At 39.0% G+C, this 20,130-nt stretch overlaps 1 protein-coding gene across 50 annotated transcripts in view; it reads right to left on the bottom strand.

Moving 5' to 3' along the window:
- Positions 1–20,130, bottom strand: part of ank3b (ankyrin 3b) — a 166,609-nt gene that overhangs the window by 37,096 nt on the left and 109,383 nt on the right. For 43 of the 50 annotated variants that reach the window (XM_053238444.1, XM_053238447.1, XM_053238443.1 and 40 more), the window contains 13 exons: positions 18,221–18,319; positions 16,917–17,015; positions 16,228–16,326; positions 15,742–15,939; positions 11,616–11,714; positions 10,200–10,298; positions 7,189–7,386; positions 5,262–5,360; positions 3,377–3,475; positions 3,171–3,269; positions 1,990–2,085; positions 1,574–1,646; positions 1,320–1,379 (listed from right to left, as the gene is read on the bottom strand). In XM_053238444.1, coding sequence (XP_053094419.1) covers positions 1,320–1,379; positions 1,574–1,646; positions 1,990–2,085; positions 3,171–3,269; positions 3,377–3,475; positions 5,262–5,360; positions 7,189–7,386; positions 10,200–10,298; positions 11,616–11,714; positions 15,742–15,939; positions 16,228–16,326; positions 16,917–17,015; positions 18,221–18,319 — 1,417 coding nt within the window. The remainder of the gene's footprint in view (positions 1–1,319; positions 1,380–1,573; positions 1,647–1,989; positions 2,086–3,170; positions 3,270–3,376; positions 3,476–5,261; positions 5,361–7,188; positions 7,387–10,199; positions 10,299–11,615; positions 11,715–15,741; positions 15,940–16,227; positions 16,327–16,916; positions 17,016–18,220; positions 18,320–20,130) is intronic. The other 7 variants (XM_053238473.1, XM_053238467.1, XM_053238469.1 and 4 more) reach the window with 1 other exon arrangement.

Consider the following 20,130-nt stretch of genomic DNA (forward strand, 5'->3'; position numbering starts at 1 on the left):
TCTCAAAAGCACTAATAAATGGGCATTTTACAAAGGCAAAACTTTGCAACTGATAGTCCAGAAAATACAGTAATTACAGTATATATTCTATTTATTTATACATGTGTTACTGCAGTGGAGCTGCTCTACTAAGAAGCAATACAGCTGTCATACTTGTTCATACTGTGTATGAATAAGGACTGGAGATTTCAGCTAAACACAATGGTTAAGGGTAGTGTAGATACAGCACTTCGCTGGCTATAGACACTGTAACTACAAAAGTGTGTGTCATTCAGGTTTCTTTCCTGTGACATGTAGCAGGGGTGGACAAATAATACATTCATTAGCTAGCCTAGACATGAAATCTGCATGGCCCAGCTACTGATCTGTCCACCCATGTGTAAATACCATTAGTTATTAAAACAGGACACGCTGGAAATTGTGTTAAATAACAGGAGCAGGGCTGCTATTTAACTCTCCTTAAAAGCCTAGCTTTATATACAGTACTGTGCAAAAGTCTTAGGTATGTGCAAAGAAATGCTGTAGAGAAAGGATGCCTTCAAAAATAATGAAATTAAATGTTTCTACATTTAAAAAATACTATAAAGAGCAATAAAGAGTAATAAATGAAACAAAGTCAATATTTGGTGTGACGATCCCTTGCTTTAAAAAAACAGTAGTCTCAGGTACAGTGTGTGCCGTTTTATAAGGAAATGAGCTGTAAGTGTTACTGAGCATCTTGCAGAAGCAGCCACAGTTCTTCTGGAGACTTTGACTATCACACTTGCTTCTTATTTTTGCAGCAAAACCCAGCAGCCTTCATTATGTTTTTTTTTTGTCTGAAAAATGTCTCTTATGTAATCTGCTGCTTTCTTTACTGCCATACAAACATTGTTCTGTAACATTTAATTTTGTGCTGGAAAACTAATGTTTGGAATCTAAAATATTTTTGTACTGAATCAATAATGTAGAAGTCATAAAATACAAATCTATAACAAATTTTTTTTTTTAAAAATATAGGGTGCCTAATACTTTTGCACAGTACTGTAGCTCTAACAAAACACTCATGACTACTGAGCCAGTGTTTACAGAATAGCTATGTGTGAAATCTTCCTCAATACAGCAGTGAAATGTAATGTATGCAGCAGAGAAGCAATATTTGTGTAAACAAGCATGTAATATTAAGCATGAGTGCATCCAGGACTTTTTCGCTGCAAACCCGGAGAAAAGCACAGTGGTAAAGTGATTGAAGAAATGGAGTTAGTTTAGATTGAGGAGTGAAAATGAGACTCAGAAAAGCTAGAGAAAAGCAATAAAAACAGAAAACGAACAAAAAATACCTTCTTCAACATCTGAAATATAGTCCTCATTGAGCATTTCGGGTACATTGACTCTACGAGCTGCGTGATTTAAGCATGAAGTGTTAGGATGAATATCCATGTAAATAGATTAACAAAAATATAAATATCTAAAGTAAAAGTGGAATAGAAATAATGGAGTTAATGCAATGTCAAAAATTGCAAATAAAAAAAAAAAATTAAGCAAATAATGAGTTATTGTAGTTATTGGATGGTGTGCATGGCACAAAGTTTACCTTCATCATCAGACATGTCCAGAACCTCATTCATTGTTTCTGGAACGTTTATCTTGTGCTTCTCGGTCACCGTCTGCAAAAAGAGCAGTTGTAAAATCCACCTGCATGGCCTCTTTTCAGTTCCTGTGTATCCATGAGGATTAAAATTGAAGTGCAGTTGTATGTATCTGAGTGCTTAAGATTATGAGTTCAAATCCCAGAGAGCCAAAGACCTTTACCTGCTCATGTCTATACAAGAGCTACATTCTGCCATACTTGTAAATTGCTTTGAATAAGTGCTGTGTACCAGTAGTGCAAAAGAGTCTCTTCTTCTTATGATCCTGCTCATTTCTCTCCACTAATAATGTCATATTAAATCAACAAGTCTGCCATTTGGAATGAGAAGCACTCTATGTGTGTATGGTATGAAGTCTCACCATGGAGGTCAGGGTCTCCTCTGTCACAACCTTGAGGGTGTCCACTACTGAGATGTAACCCAGCCGCCTGGCAATGGACAGAGCTGTGTTTCCATTCTGTACACAAATAAAAACATCACATCATATCAAAACCCAATTATACTGTACAGCACACATCCAGATAGAAGGAGCCATCATTACACTGTAATTAGTGTTTAGGGCTGTTTGTCTGAAAAAAGATTTAGTGCAAGGTGAGGCAATGGTTTTGCATCTTAAAGTGACTCCGTAGTATTATTTATAGCAAAGTGCTGTTGAATTCTCAATTACTACTGGTCAGAAGGCATTCATTAATTTTCTATAACAGCAGCTCTGACAGTAGTGCCAGCTGCAAGGCAAATCACATGCTTCTATTAATGCACTCATTCTAATGTGTTATCATTTCTATAATAACAGCTCATTCACATGGATTTGTAGGTGGATGCTCCATATAATCTAAGACTAATAATAAACAGATTAAACAATGTGTTGTTATTTAACAAATGTGTAATTGTTTATAATTAATAACTGTTTATAAATTAATTACACAACTGAGTCTTTATTTAACATTTACGGAGTCTCCAGTGTATGTAACAGTCTGGAAGTTTTCTGCCACGGGAAAGTCTTTGCTCTTTCAGATTCCTTAATAATATGACAAGATGAATTTTTTTATCTGACAAGTGATAAAAGGAACTTGTTTCATGGACATTCCACAACATTAAATGTAACAATAAGCTGAAAAATATGACATGTCATTATTTACTAAATAAAAATGATAAATATTGGCAAACTGTTGTGGTGGAAGAGGAATAAAACACTTTGGGGCATGCTTGTATAGAAAAATAATGGTAAGGTGGAAAGTGATAATGGCACATATGCCATACATGCAGTAATGGATAACATGTTGACTGACCCAGTCAAGGGCAAAACAAAATGATAAACTTCCCGTAAATATTGCTATGAAAATTTAGAAAGGTAGGGTTTTAATAGATTGTGAATAGATGCTATGATATAATGCTTGATGTGGAGTACATGTGTAGCATTACAGTAAAAATGTAATGTTTGGTTGTGGTTCCTTTCCAGCGCTGCTCTACTGAATTTGCATTTTTTCCCCATTATTGCTAGCACATGAATGCAGCATTAGCTGCAGCTCCATATCCACTCACCACTGTAAGCTCGTTGGGCGAGGCTCCATGCTGCAGGAGGAGGTTAATGATGTGTGTGTGGCCTTGCTGTGCAGCCTGGTGCAGAGGAGTGTATCCGTTCTGCACAAAAACAGCCCGAATAGGATATTTTTACGTCACAGATGATATAGAAATATCAAAATACAAATATAAAATCACAGCTTTAATGTGTCATGATTTGTAATTACCTTAGTTTTAGCGTTGACCTTAGCCTGGTTCTTCAGGAGGAAGTGCACCATCTTTATGTTGCCATAGTGACAGGCGACATGCAGTGGAGTATACCCCATCTGCAGACAGAGGGAGCGCGAGCAAGAGAAAGACAGAAACAGAGAGATGAAAGAATACACCTTTCACTTAGTGATCCAGTTATTTCTGGATGCACTTGTATTAATTTTTCATACCATGTCCCTCTTCTACATTACAGCACTACAGAACTTTTCATGTTTCATTCAAGTGAATGTTAGCTTTTATTATAACAAATGCGCTTCAAAACAATGTTTGCTGATTGTGATGTGTTAGTTACCAGGTACCAGACCTTTATTAGCCAGTTTATTATGTATGTTTGGCTTCTAACTACACTTATTGGATATATTACTTTTTTATTTTAATTTACTGACTCTTGCACATCTGTTATGCACATTTTGTCAAACTCCTGTACCCTCTATACTGAGGGAAAGGGGGCACCATAGGACCACCACTGTCTTACTTGGATAGTGAGCCATTTCCAGAGCAGCAATGGGATTGATATGGTGGTTCTGTGATAGTGTGTGTTGCCATAGCCTTCATTACTATTACACTAACATTATGAACAAAATTAAATTCATGTTCTTAAAATACAGAGTGGCGGAGCAGGTAGAATTACAGCCTCACAGCTTCAGGGTTTCCAGTTCGATCCTGAGCTCAGGTTTCTGTCTGTACATTTTCTCCTGTGTCTGCATGTGGTTCTTCCGGGTTCTCTGATTTCCTCCCACCTCCCAAAAAACATGAAGTGCGAATGTGTGTTTGTGTGTGGTTCTCGTGTCCCATCCAGTGTGTATTCCCGCCTTGCACTCAGTGTTCCCTGGATTCCAGATCCACAGTGACACTGACCAGGACAAAGTGGTTACTAAAGATGAATGAGGGAATGAGTATCGAAATACGTACCTCTGCTTAGCACAATATAAATGTGTTTAGTCGTATTATGGTTATGCCTCTCATTAATCAGTTTTGTCCTGAGTTGAGTTTAAATTAACACAAAAGACTAAATTAATATATGTTCCCATTTACAGGATTAAATTTGTTGGAAAATTTGCACATATGTAACTGAAGTACATGTAAGTGCAAGGTTTTAGACCTAAATATTTTTTTTGTGTACAAGGTAATATAGGTGTACCTAATAAACTGGCAATACAATCTGCATTTCTTCATCCAAGTGAATCAGAGGAGGACATGACTCTGAGGGGTGTATTTTCTCATGTTTTACCTTTTTGAGTCAGAAAATATGCAGCATCACATTGTGTACACGAACAAGCACGCTGATGAGCAAGCTCACTGTCTCAGTGGACACTCGCCTGGTCGATACGTTGTGTGAAGGAGATACTGAAGATAAGGAGATAGTCGTGATCATGGTCACTGGCACATGTGTGCAGCTGGGATTTAGCCCTAGTACATAGCGTGCACTTCTGATTTGTATTCCAGCATTTTCCATCACTCCTAGGCTACTCTAATCTCACTCTACCCCTTCTCTTATCTTCAGTGCTGTGTCAGGGAGGTTTTCTTTTCTTCCTCACTCTGATTGTGCTTCTGTAAAGCTGTGTCATGCTGTGCAGAGTGCTCAGAGTCAGTTTGTACTCAGTGCCGTGTGGAGTATCGATCAGCATACGGACTGCCAGACTCACTTCCTCCCTCACTACAGCTGCACCCAGTGACCTTCAGCCACTCCTTGTTTATACGCCCTGCAGTAAGGCGTGTCGGCACCGGCCAGACTGTATGTATGTGTTGCTATGAGGCATGTAGTGTATTTCACATTAGCTCTACAGTCTAGAGATCAGAGAGCTGAACTTGCTATGTCAGTGGAAAAGTACTGCAGTGTACCTTGGTATCGGGGTCCACAGCGGCACCATGGTTAACCAACACTTCAGCTACGTTCACTTTGTCCTCCTGGGCCACCAGGTGAAGAGGAGTTAGCCCACTCTTAAACACACAAGCACAACAAATGTAGATGAATAATAATGATAATAATAATAATAATAATAATTATAAAAGAATAAGAAGACAAAGGAAAAGAAGAACAAGAGGAACACGATAAAGGAGGGGAGGAGACGAACAAGACAAAAAAGCAGGAACAGGAGAAAACCAAGTGGAAGAAGAAGAAGAACAAAAACCAGAACAAGGAGAAAAAATGATCAAGAACAAGAACGAGGAGAAAAAGAAGAACAAGAGGAAAAAGAAAAACAAGAAGGAAGAGTAGGAGAAGAATACAAAGGATGCCAAGAAGAAGGAAAAGAACAAGAAGAAGAAGGGGGAAAAAGAGTGAGAAGAAGACAGAGAAGAAAAAGAAGGAGGAGGAAGAGGAGTAACAGAAGAAGAGGAAAATAAAGAAGAATAAGAAAAAGAGATATAAAAGCAGATGAAAGAGAATGAGAAGAAGAATAGAAATGAACCTTATTTCTATACATTTATAATAGGTATAGTATACCTATTATACATTTATACTTGTTACTCTCAGCTAGGTTTTATAAAGCGTTCTCAGACTGCTTTGCCCTTAATTTGAGTTCTTTGTTTATCTGCGGTGCTTTGTGAGGATGGATGTGTGATTTTTCTGTAGTTTTAGTGTTCTCGGATGTGTCACGCTGGGTGGAGGGAGTGTGTGCTGTGTACTCAGGGTGGTATATGGTGTATCGATTGGTATAGCAGCTGCCAGTCTCTCTGTCTCAAATTCTGTCTGTCAAATTCCTCTGTACTATTAAAGTTCAATTATTTTAAACTTTGTCTAACAGCTGGAAGGTCAGGCTGGTAAATGAGCCAGTGGAAAGTAGATAGACTTTCACCTTTCTGAAAATAAGGGCACTGACACAAGAATCTCTCCTTGATAGAAAGCAACCTTCGTGAAAGTACGAGTACTGCGTGTACTCTTTTCCAGTGTGCCACAGACGTCATCTTATTTTGCCATATAGAAATACACAAAACAGACAAAAATACTATGGGCTCAGTTAAGCACACATAGTGAGGAATTAATAACAAAATTCTAAGGTATTTAGCTGCTACTTGGACAATTGTGTGCATAGGGCAGGATTTGTCCAAAACAAAAGAATGTTTCAGTTGCATTCATTTCAGCCCTTAAATTAATTCAGTTTTATCCATTAAAAAAGTAGCAACCTTTTCTTTAGACAAGAGTTTAAATGAACCTAATGTGGATACAATTAATTCATACAATTACACAAATTTGTTTCATATCAAGCACATCATGCACACGTATTACAATTTCATGACCTTGATTTAGTATCACATGGCCACATTCAACTGAATTGTGTGCACAATTTGGTAAGGGGACAAACAAAAAATTTCTTCCAGGCCTCATGACCAATTCATCTGGGTGAAACCCATACTGTTAAATTAAGACAAATCTGTAGTTATCACAAATTGACATAATTAACTCAGGTTCAGGATAAAATCAGGGTTATTCATGACAATTAATCTTAATGTGTTTACCTTCATATATGTGGTTCCTTGTAGACGCTGTCCTTGTCTTTATCTCATTTGTATGGTTTTTAGTATTATTAATATTATTAGTCAAAACTCAGGGTTTTGTTTTTGTCGCTTGCTTTTATGTTACATGGTACGACAAGTGTGACTTGGACATATGAAATGCATGAAGTTAATAATAATTGTGCTTCCAGACATTCATCTCAAGCACCTGCGTAGAACATAACTGAATACAGATAACACTGCCTATGTAAATACTGATGAATATTAATCTTCTGAACCTATATGTATATTTGTCGTTACTAAACATTTTTACCTTGTTGCCCATATTGATGGTAGCATCACGTGCAAGCAGCAGGGTGACCATGTCCACGTTGCCTTCCTGGGAAGCCAGGTGGAGTGGACTAATGCCCTGTCGAGTGACGGCGTTGGTATCAGCGCCATATTCCAGCAGTGTGGTGGCAATCTCCATCTGATTCTTCTTGGCAGCTATATGTAGAGGAGTGTAGCCATTCTGAGAGGAGACAGAGACAGAGAGAGCAAATAGGACAGGGTAAAAAGAACCAGGCCAAATTCAGGAAAGTTTGGTTAAGTTCATAATGATGATGAAATGAGGGATGAGTCCTGAAGTTTTAAAGAAAGGAACTGATATCATTTAGTTACGTAGACCTCAAGATGATGGAGACTCTGAGATATTTTAAGGAATGTTGTTTTTTCTCTACATAAAGTCAGTTTTAGGTTCTGTATAAAATGAGTCCAGAGCATGTGGCAGAGAATGCATTTCCCATTTTGCCTCGCAGTATGACTGTAAAACCACAAGCAGGGAAACTGTCGCCACTGTCGCCCACAGATTTATAGGATTTCCAAAACTACAAGCCAGTCCTGCTTCTTGAAACCCAACATAACACGTCAGACGATGCCAGAGGCTGAGAGAGAGGGGAAAAAAATGACAAGGTTTGGAAAGAGAGCAGTTCCCTGAATGTCACTGAATGGGACTGCCAGCAGCAGTGGTGATGTCATGGCAGGAGTGGGTGGCCAGGACCAAAACAACCTTCTCCACACTACAGCTGGAAGCTGGGAGAACAGCAGATTGAACTGGGTCACGCTTTTCTATCAGCAATCCCAGTGCGCCAAAGCAGAGAACAGTCTCAAAAGAAGAGTCTTTTCAACTGAGTCATATTAGGGCACTTTCCAGTGGTGGCTTGTCCATAAGGGCAGTTCAGGCAGAGCTCCACCATTTATATCAGCCATCCAACAAATATTAATCTTCATAAGTCATGATTCACAACTCCATACATATTAAATTTTGCTGAAATACTAATTACTTCTTTTGAGTCACCAATGATTTTAAAAATATTATCTTAACAGATGTTTTCTAGATCACACGGCAATGTGCTTGGCAACCCCACTTAGCGTTCATAAAGTTGTTATTGCACCTAGTGGTCAAAAATGGGAAGTGCAACTAGTGCTAATAGATGTCTATATGGGCATATAGACTTTTTAACTTTTAATTATATAACTTTTTTCTGCCTCGTGCTCCCTCTATGAAAATTTTCAGCGTTGGAGGAGGAGTAGCGACCATAACAGTTAATGAATTATCTGGGTTGCCAGATTGGGCAAATTTAAAATAATCCATTTCCCCCAATATCTTCTTTTATTGCAAATAATCTGAATTAAATGTAACAAATTTCCACAAAATTGTAAGTGCAGACAGTGTTTCTGATGTATGATGTACAGAACCATGTCTAATATAAGACATACTGCAAAGATTGGGAGAGGGAAAGTGGAAATATGGAGTGAAGAATGTCTGTACATCAGAAATACATGTGAAATACTGGTTTCCCACTCTAAAGCTGAGAAAAGAAGAAACATGTCCATTTTCTGCTGTCCAGATTTTTTGGCCTAGTTCCAGGTCTTTTGTGTGGTTTATAAGATGTTTTTTAGAAGTATTTGGGCTGGAATTTTGCTGAATCCTGTCAACCTTGATTAATCATGTTACCTCAAACAGTTTTGAGGAAGCTACGTCTAAAACCGCTCCAAATGAGCTGCTAGACTATATGCTTGATGACTATGTTGTCAACTCTCAACTGCCTATTACATGGTTACTTTTCAAAATTAGGTCACTAGATATCCTATAGCATAAGTCAAGTGTGATAGCCACTCGACTTTATTTTGTTTGAGGCTATGTTGTTATTAATGTCGGCCTGCCCCACCAAAAACTATGGTCACAAGCTGCTGTTGGCACTTTCACACCTATTAGTCAGTTTGCTGCATCTGAATCTGAGTGAAATTGATACTTTCGTTTTTAATGCTACTTGGTTTGGTTTAGTTTCAAACTGCACACAATTCAGCATGCCGAAAACCAAAAAAAGTTGGCTGTGGGATGTGTACAGCTGAAAACATACTCATAAAACTATTTCATTCACTAGTCAGAAATACAGCGATGGAAAGAATGTAAACAAAGAAACCTTTACCAAGTGCAAGTATAAACCATAAAATCACCCAAGCATTGAGAACACGGAGTGGCGCTCAATAAATTACTAGAAAATTATAGAAATAACTAGTTTTATAATAACATTTTGTGTGTCAAATCCAGTGTTTATTTACTCTTTTTTTGTTTGTCGGTCCTGCCACAATTCAGCTCTGTCCTTTGGCTCAGTTTGTGCTTTGTGGCCCAGTTTATCAGCCAGCCTTATGTGTCAGGATAAAAAAAAAAAAACACAATGTCCCATTTCAGATAATGCATCAATACAAAAAAAAAACCCCAACATAAATACCTAGTCAGAGATGGGCAGGTCTAGAGCATGTAAATCAGTGAGGCTTGGGTCTGATGGTGACTGTAATTAGTTGTGACGACAGACCTTGTGCAAAACTTATAATACCCAATACATATTATTTTCCAGCTGAGTCAAGTGAGGTTAAATTAAAAGATCCAGGACCTCTCACCACAGAGTGACAATGCTCCTACCAAGCTCCTCTAATTGCTTCAGCATGCTGCTTTCCCAACAGGCTGTGACCAATTCTTTGAAGGCTTTCTGAAGGGCAGATTGTTTGTTCCTGGGATCACGAGGCAACAGAGATAATGATCAAGAGCTATGTGAAGATCCTGGGGCTCACCCACAACACGCCAGCGCACAGAGCATGTCCGAGAGAGGTGTTAATGAGAAGACATACTTTAAAGGATGACGTTTGGACTGTAAGTTGCATGATGGAAAAAGAAAGGAATGTGGCCTGGAAGTGGTATTAGGCTGTGGAGGATTTATGGGGAGTGGAACTTATTATGTAGTGTATGCAGTAATATGCGTGTGTGTTTATGTAGGCTAGTACCTTGGCCGCTGCATGGGGAGAGGCCCCCTGGTCCAGGAGAAGAAGTGCCACTTTCTGGTTATCGTAGTGCGCAGCTACATGCAGTGGAGTTAGTCCGCTCTACAAACACCCCCACACACACATAAATACACAACCACAGTGAGATGATGAGATAAAAGTGCACCACCAGCAGGCTGTCAGATTTTCAAAGCTAAACTATAGCTTAGAGTCTTCAAAGCCATACATGAATAATATGCACATTTGTGTTTAGGCTTGTATAGGAGTTGTTCCAGAGAGTTTTTTGTTGCTCTACTAAAAGCCTTTGGCTTGCAGAGATTGCCATACATTAGACCTCATCTTCATCTAACATACACCAGTAATGGATAGTAACCAATACAATCTTTAGGCTTAATGGGCTGTATTCAGAGTTGGAGACTTAAGTTCAAAAGTTACATCAATATTTACGCTGGGAAAGTTACACATATTCAGAGTTGGGTTATGCACATGCTTAAGCTGCTTTTCTGGGAACCCCATTCAAATTATTACAATTACCTACATGTAGTTCATGAGGTTGCCAAATTGTCCTTGTGTAAAGGAGACTGGGTTATTCAGAAGCATATAGACCACTGCTTCTAAAGACAAGCATTAAAGCCCAAAAAATGTGGGATAGAAAATGTGGACTGAAGATGGTTGTTGTGGTTGTTTTTTTTTTTTTTGTTTTTTTTCTGTCAAATATAATACGATGTGACATAAAAGCATGAGACAGAAATGTAAAAAAAAGACTCCTATGTTGACTTATGTGAGTGAAAAGATGGCAAACATTGAAATAAAACTCTAATATGATCTATCTAGTATATTGCCAGTATATTGCTGCATGGATAGTTCTAGTAATTCTCACATTAATCACTGCAAATTTGGTTGCATCTGTTGTGATGAATGTCTGTGTTAACTATGAATATGGGCCAATGTGTGTATATGGAAAACCAGGTCAGAATAGCAGGCTGCTTTCCAGCAACATTAAAACTCATAGATTCACGTTCATTAGCACCATAAACTTGCACTAGCATTATGAGCAAGTACAAAAGTACTTATTTTTAAAACTATGTTCCAAAGAAAGAAATTCTGAGACATTCACAGCCTCAGTGGAGTACACAGGGAGTGGCTATAAACCTTCTCTACTGATTTACATGATAGATTGAAAGTTGCAAAGGGGACTGATGTGCATTTTCCCTTCTCTGAACTAGCAGTTCTTAGAAAACAGGCTATAGTTTGGCAAAATAACAAAAAGAAAGAAATAGGGAGAAGAAAAGCTCAGGATGACTTGTGTCTCAAGGCATGCATTTTTTTCTACTTTACCGTGGTCATGTTTCTGTCCTAACAGCAGTGATATAATCCTCTTAGAAAGGATATACTCATAGTAGAACTTTTGGACATTACCTTTCCTGATGCATCTGGCGGGGCTCTCTTCTGCAGCAGGAGGTTGGCAACCTCTATCTTCCCATATTTAGCTGCCACATGCAGCGGTGTGAATCCCTTCTGAAAAAAAAAAAATTAAGATGGCACTTTACTAGCATGTACAACTGCCTGCAACTAAGTCAAACAACACATGATGCTAAGACAGAATCAGTCCCGTTTTTGCAAATGGACACCTTGGAAAGTGGCAGTTAAAGGATTGCAACAGTACATTTGCTCTTTTTTATCACTTGCTCCTCTATTCTAGAGGAATAATGTAATCCTTGTTGCACAATATCCTGTTGAGTAATCATTGCAATTTGTTTCTGATGACAATCATGAAGAAATTGTGTAACAGATCAGCTTTCGCTAAGAACAAATGCGAAACAGCACTACAATGTTGAACCATTTTCATATAACATCAAGGTAAGCATTCTAATATTGCCAGTATACAGTGGCTCTTGACAAAGCCAGTGGGCTTGGCGAAGGTCATTTTCAACAATGACACACGGATATGACACACAACCCAAAGTTTGCGTTTGTTGGTGTGTGTTTGAGCCATGGTGAAAAGCTGCCTTTGATCCATGTAACACAGTGCAAACACAACAGATTCTCAATGGAGACCAAATAGTGTTGTGCACCGACACATCATCAACAGCATTACAACTACTGTACCTTTTCACATTTTCTTCTTCATAACCCACGGGCTGTCTTTAATTTCACTCAGGGTTTTGGTCTTTTTCTCATACAGAGTTGTTCGGTGAGAGTTTCTGTTCCAGAGGGTTACTTGTTTAGCTCGAGGTCACAGCCCTGGCAAATATGATCAATCAAGCCTTTCCCTCTCAGCAGATTCCCACGCTGTAATACTTGGCAGCTTTTCAGCCATGTTGGCCTAGGATTATTCATCTGTCATGGTCATGTAGATAAGATGAACCAGGCGAAAAGATTTCTTTCGACAATTCGAGAGTGGAATGCTACACAGGAACACATCCCTAAATTTACATTTACATTTTTGGAACATGTTAATTCCTAACAATGACTGGTTTCGGGCAGATTACTGACAAAATGCAATCCAGAATTGATTACAAATTACAGTACATGACCAAGATATAATCAGTAATGCACATTTTCAGATAATTTAAAAAGTGTAGTCTAACCTGATTACTTTTGGACTATATTAGTTCTTTTCTATCTGGCTTAGTTCGTTTCAAAGTATAAGGAATAAAACATGACAAAGGCATACTTGTTATAGGAAAATGATCAATGACGGGGTTTTGTGATGTTTTACTACCTCGAAGATTTCCAATAATTTTCCAGTAAAAACACAGCAAACTGTTTTCTTCCTCGATTTGCCAAAGCTAACATTTTTCATTAATGACAGAATGTTAACATCCACAAAATTTGTTATAAGTGATATAGTAGCTATAAACAGTCGTTCCCGCGGCTTTACTTCAGACTGCTGACACTGGAGACTCCTTCCATACGTGCTAAAGAAAAGCACTGTGGTAATCATTTATTGCCCAACATGTGAGCAAGTGATTCATCAGAAAGGTGAATTCAAACAGAAAGAAGTTTGATGAAACATATTGAAACGTTCAAATCCTGATGATGCCACAGCCAGGCTTGGGAGGGACCTCATACTGTCTCTCCGCTGTCAATCAGAGTGATGCTAGAGAACATTGGGCGTCTGTGAGCTCAAGTACTGTATGTGTAAGAGTACTCTCTTGGTGCTTTTCTCTGAGTGTTCAGCTGCCCTGTGATGCAGCATGAGCAGCTCAAAAAAGATGCAGAGGCTTCACAAGTCCCGGATAAATCACGTGCTTGCCTTCACTCTCCATGCTTGGTAGCTGTCGTGTGATACGGCTGAGCTAGCTAGTGAGTGGGAATCAGCAAATGACAAATTGCCAAATTGGGAGAAAATCGCATTACAGAAGCAACTGCAGAAATTATCTGGCTTTTTTTACTCCCACTCTTTCGACTTATAGTGTGGAACTTTAACCACTGGTCATGTAGACTCTATCAAACCCTCTGCCACAGATTCCAATGACAAACAGAGTGTGTTGTATTGCTTAAACAGCCCTAGAGAGGACACACACCAATTATGTGACAGATGTTTCAAGCTGGGTGCATGAGTGTGTCATCATTTTGCTGAGGGTCACCTTCTCACACAAACACAATACAAATACAAAGTACTAAGCAGAACCACACATGTAGTCAGTGCACAAATAGAAAAACACACCCAATATCAATCCACCTCCTCCAAGCCAAATCCATCAGTCAGAGAATATAATACACTACTACGTCAAAAACACCTTCAGTTCTGCTGTGTTCAGCACCGTGAGAAGAACAATACCTCTGATTTAATGAAGCAGGGCTCATACATGTGTATGTGCCTCAGTTTATTAGCTGCTGAGTAAGACGTATCTGCTCAGTCATCTGCCCCGATGGATAGCCTCGTCTTTCCTAGCAAGACAAACCTGTGGGTGCTAGTCAGCAAAAAATGGCTAACGCAGTCGATTTGTTAATGAAATGGGAAAATTTCTGCATACTCACACAATACGTGCTCTATCCAGCCAACAAAAATTGCTAAAAATATGTGTTTGGCTAGATTTTGCATGAGTTGGCATGACAACAGAGAAATCTCTTTGGTTGCGACTGTGATCAACGGATAACAAGGAAGTCCTGCTAGCTGGGATGATCCAGACGTGCTGAAAGCTCGGTGGAAACTTTGCTCAGGAACTGTGTGTGTATTTGCCTCCCACACAGCACAGCTGCTTCGGACCAGTCACAGTGCAGAACAGTGCCAACCACCTCCAGAGACCTGTAGCAGCCTACGACTCACAAACACACGGCGCTGTACTGCAAGCAAACTGCAGAATTATCTAACTAACTAAGCCAACACGTTGAAGTGGACACAGTTTTTACTAAGACTTATCTGATGTACAGGTCAGCTGAATGATAGACATTAATCACATTTCTAAACAGAGCTTTAATGCGATTTCTGATTACTATCCATATGAAGAAATCTTTTCAGAGGAAAGTATGCTCAAAAAGTCGCTAGAAGTGCTCACATGACAACGTATACTAATTTGCGTATTCATGTTATATGAAGAAGCAAGATTTTCTGAAGGTGCTTAGAATAGAATAGATCAGAGTAGTTGGGAAATAGATATGAAGGAAACAGTTTAGGAAGTAATAACAAGCTTTGTTGTTTTTCTTCTTCTTTCGGCTGCTCCCATTAGGGGTCGCCACAGTGGATCATCGGTCCGCATATTTGATTTGGCAGTTTTTATGCCGGATGCCCTTCCTGATGCAGCCCTCCCCAATTTTAACTGGGCTTGGGACTGGCACTCGGAGTGCACTGTCTTGTTTAACCCCACTGGCTGAGGTTGGTTCCCTGGCTGGGAATCGTACTCGGGCTGCGGTGGTCAGAGCGCCAAGGCCTAACCACTAGTCCTTCAGGGACCCAGGAAGTAATAACTAGATTTATTTACTTATAAAAATAGCCTAGAAAAAAAACAAAGAACAAAGAAGTGTGAAGAAATGCTAGTCAGTGATTCGTTGTTAGGAACATCGGCTTGCGCAAGTGCAACTCAGTCAGCATTTACACACTGGCGGTGGGTCGACCGAACCTGCTTTCTCAACTTGTATAACCAGCAGGTGTGAGAGCTATATCGAGTGCAGTACAGTCACTAACGTTAGGCCAAAAACCTGATCTTTTTTAAGAAAAAAAAAATACATTCACAAAACTAACAAAACATCGCTAAGTCGCAATACTGCTATGAAGCTAAGCTAAGGTGTCAATGTTAACTAAAATATATTTACTGTATTAGAGTATTAGCACAGTGGGCTAAGCTCAGTGGATTAACCTTCGCTCACTAGTGTGCTCAGATGTCAAAACAGAGATCGCGTGTGAATAGTTTTGCTAAAAGCTATGTAGACATGATAAGAAATGTCAGCTTAAAACCCGTGTATGGCGAGAAGCACCCACTTTACTATGAAACAGGAGAAATTCTGGGACAGTCAGCTATTACTCACACTTCTTCGCACAGACTTTGTATATCATCCAGACAAGTTACAAAGTGAAAACATTCTTGTGTGTGAGACAGACCTTGGTGGTGATGCTCAGTGAAGCGCCCTGGTCCAGCAGTATAGAGGCCACGTCTTTGTGGCCCTCGCGGGCGGCCAGGTGCAGTGGTGTGTATCCAGACGTGGTGGTGGAGTCGGGTGCGGCGCCGTGCTGCAACAGCAGCTGCACAATATCGGGCTTCCCCAGACGACTGGAGATATGCAGCGGAGTCTGGTCATCCTACACACACACACACAGATACATGTGATACATGTGCTGCTTTAATAAAGAGACTGAAGTTATATAAGTACAAGATCCTTATGTCTATACTTTCTATATTAAAAGTAAAATATAATTAATGTCCAAATCTTCCTTTCAATGTCCAAATGTTTAAAGGTTTAAACTCAACAAAATTACTATAACTTCACTCTATACTCTATAGTCACATATGCACAGTGTAGTGAGATAGCACACAGCTATTTTTACTTTAAAAGCTTTAAATGATTACTTAATAGAATTTAATCATACCTTGGACTTGGCATCGACGTGAGTTCCGTTCTGTACCAGGTATTTCACTACGCCCGTCTGTCCAGCCCTGGCGGCCATGTGGAGCGCCGTCTCTCCCCTCTACAACACACACACACACAAGGGCACCACCGACTCAACACGTAAGCTTCTGGGAAAAGGAACCACTGCACCAGGACACTAAGCCTTTTGTCTATCTCTGTGTGTCTGTATGTGTGTGTTTGTGTGTGTGTGTGTGTGCCCATGTGCTCGTCTGTGTTGCCTATTAGCTAAAGCCAACCCACTTTTCTTTCCATCCAGTCTGCTTTCTTTATTACAACTGCTGCTACACACACGACCCAAAGCAAACTTCTGTCTGAGGGAGGAGGGGGGATGGACAGTTGCACATGATTACAGTCTGCCTGCTGGCCTGGAACTATAATTACAGAAGTGTTAGAAGCCCAGACCTGCGCTCTCAGACCCCTGTTTAGGCACAAAAACCAAGACTGTTATTACCCTAAAAGGCCTTATAGCATCAGAAAAGCAGGACAATGACAGGTTTCAGACAGGAGCTGCACGCCTCTCGCGGGCCAGAATTCTTTCCATTGTTTTGCTTTAACATTATCAGGCTTTTTTTTTTTTTTAGAGATTAGATGTGTGCTTTGCCCGACTGTGAAGCACAAAATGGGGGGGGCTCATGTTCCAGTACTCACCACATTGGTTGTGTTTGGCGATGCACCATGATTCATCAACTGAGTCACAATGTTTTCGTGCCCCATAAAGGCGGCCACATGAATCGGCGTGAGTCCAGACTGGCAGATAAAGACAGAGGGAGAGAGGATTAAAAACTTGCACCTTTGAAGTTCTAGGAATTGATATGACCTCACTGCTCAGTTAAAACAACAGCTTAAAGACAGAAAGAGAAGCAATTTGTTGTGCTACAAAAAAAAAAATTGAACATGCAATTGAACAAGTTTATTTTACAGCAGGTGTTCTGAAATGTTTTACAGCCAGGGATATCTTACTGTGCAAAAAAAAATTTCCACAAACCCTCTTATAATCTTAACTCAGATTTTGTGATCACATTCCAAATCAAATTCTGAATCCAAATTCAGGCACATGAGGCAAATGTGATTAGGAGAGGCGTTCAGTCTTTCCAGCCACAGAACACAAATTAGATTACATTGTGTTAAAATGTAGATGCAAAAGTTTGCCTATGATATTAACAATAATTGTCTTAGTTTTATTAAAATTGCAGTTATACTGAAGTTGAAGTCATTTATTTTACCTACTATGATAACTAAATAATTTTATAACACAGCACTATATAATCTAAGTCTAATGATAAACTGATTATAAAACATGTTTCATTACAAAAAAAAAACTTAATAATAATTGTTGATACGATGAAGCTTTCTGTAAGGAGATGTTTATTTAACATTTATGGAAGGAGTCTCCAATGTCAGTGCTTAGTAACAGTCAGAGGTAAAGTTGTAACTTGAAGTATTTTGCTTGAGGAAAGGCTTCAGGGTGGAGAACGTGTGCTTTGTGGTTTCTCAGTAAAAGTCTGAGTTTTTTTCTTATTATCTTCAAAAGAAGAGGAAATGACTGTTTATAGCTGTTATGACATAAATGTTTACAGGAAATTGCTTGTTTGGTTTTTTTTGGACATTCCACAACATTAAATGTTACTATAAGCAGTTTAAAAAAGTTTGACTTCCATTCAGTTGCTGTGGTATAAGAGGAATAAAACATTCTGGGATGTGCAGCATGCCCCATTATGTTTTATTCCTTACATAACAGCTATAAAAATCTTGACCATAGCTGACAGAGAGCTTTACTGTCATCATTTCATAACAATAAAACCTTACGGACTAGCTATATATCACAACCATGAGATTGAGAACCACGGATTACAATACCAAAGCAGAGATCATTACACATTGCATGTCTAATAGATAGAAAGCAGTCAATAAAAACTAGCTGACCACACACACATATTCTCTTTCTCTCTCACCTCTGTCACTGCCTGTATGGATGCTCCGTGTTTCAGCAGCAACTCCATCACTTTGATCCTGTTCTTCTTGCAGGCAATGTGAAGTGGCGTGAAACCATTCTAAAAAGCAAAACCGGCAGTCAGGGCAACATCTCTAGCAGCGCAGAGTAGGAAAGACACAGCGGTTCCCTCTATCGTCCAGCCTTCAGACACATAAATGCGGAGCTGTATTTCTCAGGCTGAACGGAAAAGCTGCACCTCTGCTGCTGCAAGGTTTGCCAAACTCTTATTTCTACAGTTTCCTTTCAGTTCGTTCCCTTCCCCCCTGTACAGTGAACTTCAGCGGCACGCCCATTCTTTTCCAATTACTTAAGAGCATGACAGCATGCCCCCAGCCCTCAGCCAAGTGTGTGTGTGTGTGTGTGTGTGAGTGTGTATCAGTGTATGTTGTACAGATTTCCATGGTGCTGTTCAGAAATAAAGCATGTTCAGTGTATCACATACGTCCTTACAAAAACTTTGAGTTCTGTTACATTTCCAGGATAAGCTTCAGAGTTGAAGTGTACAATCAGCTTAGGAAGCAGCGGATGCTAATTCATTATACTAAGACAAAATAAAACAGTACAGAGGCCCAAATTAAATTGATTTGTAAACTAATAAATTGTTTAAATTTTCAAACTAATGAGGCTTTCACATCTTTTGGCTGCAGATTTACTTCCTTAGGTTTAACCCCTTTAGGTGTCAGATTATTATTCATTCATTCATTTTAAAGAATATAGATTACTCACAGTGTACCAGATTCAGAGTTGAGTTACACACACAGTGAGGATTTAATATCAAGACTGAGCCCACTGGTATTCAGACCTCAAATGTAACTACAGACTTAAATCTCTATTTAGAAACTGAGAGAGAGTTACATGCATGGGTTGGAGTTTGAATAAAACAGATTCCCCAGTTATGTGCGATTCTGAACTTAACCCCAAGGACATACTTCTTGCACAATATTGGCTCGAGCAATATTAAGCCCAGGATCACTGTCTAACAGTTTGATGTATGTCATCAATATGTCATGCTGAAATTCGTGTTTTCGGCTGTAAATACACACAATATACCACAGGGAATACCATTTGAGATCAGTCGTAAATACGTAAATATGACACACTTAATCAATTAAAAGTATTGACAGCATCTTAATTGGAGACATTGGTTATTTTTGAGGATAAGCAATTTTTATGGATAAAATTACGAACTACACGTAAAGTCAGTTGTAATCATAGCAAAGGAATGGCTGGTATGGCATCGAAGTAACAAAATTATTGGCTATATTATATTAATATGGCAAATCAAAATATTTAATGAAAAGTGGGATTAAACAAAGCCTACATCCTCTGCATACGTTATTCATGACGTTGATTTAGTATGTTGTATCTTAATTGAGTTGTGTTTGCAATTATCTGCTGGTGCACAGTATATAAAAAAATAAATAAAAAGCAAAATAATAGGGTTTGCTGGATCGAGTGCTATTTTACAAGCTGCTGAATAATGAGTTAAATTAAACAATATAGTATCTACATGATATACTAGACTCATATTAGATGTTTATTTCAATACTCACTGTCTTCTCATTCATATATCACTGTATCAGTCATTTTTATTTGTTAATTATAAATTGTGTCTTGCTTTTATTATACATTGTATTGCATCTGACAGCAATTTTTAAAAAGTCTGCATTTTCTATCCCTGATTTTTTTGTGTTTAAAGGAAAGTGCTTGTTTTTAATGGCGGTGGTCTTCTGAAAAACCTTGTCTCTGTGCTTCTACTGAAGAAAATTCTGGCAACCTCAGATGTGTGAACTACATGCAGGTTATTTGCATAATCTGAATTGGGAGCCCAGAAAATTGACTTAGGCTTCCAAACATAAACATAATTTC

The sequence above is a fragment of the Pangasianodon hypophthalmus genome, chromosome 12, assembly GCF_027358585.1.
Source record: "Pangasianodon hypophthalmus isolate fPanHyp1 chromosome 12, fPanHyp1.pri, whole genome shotgun sequence".
Lineage (NCBI taxonomy): Eukaryota > Metazoa > Chordata > Actinopteri > Siluriformes > Pangasiidae > Pangasianodon > Pangasianodon hypophthalmus.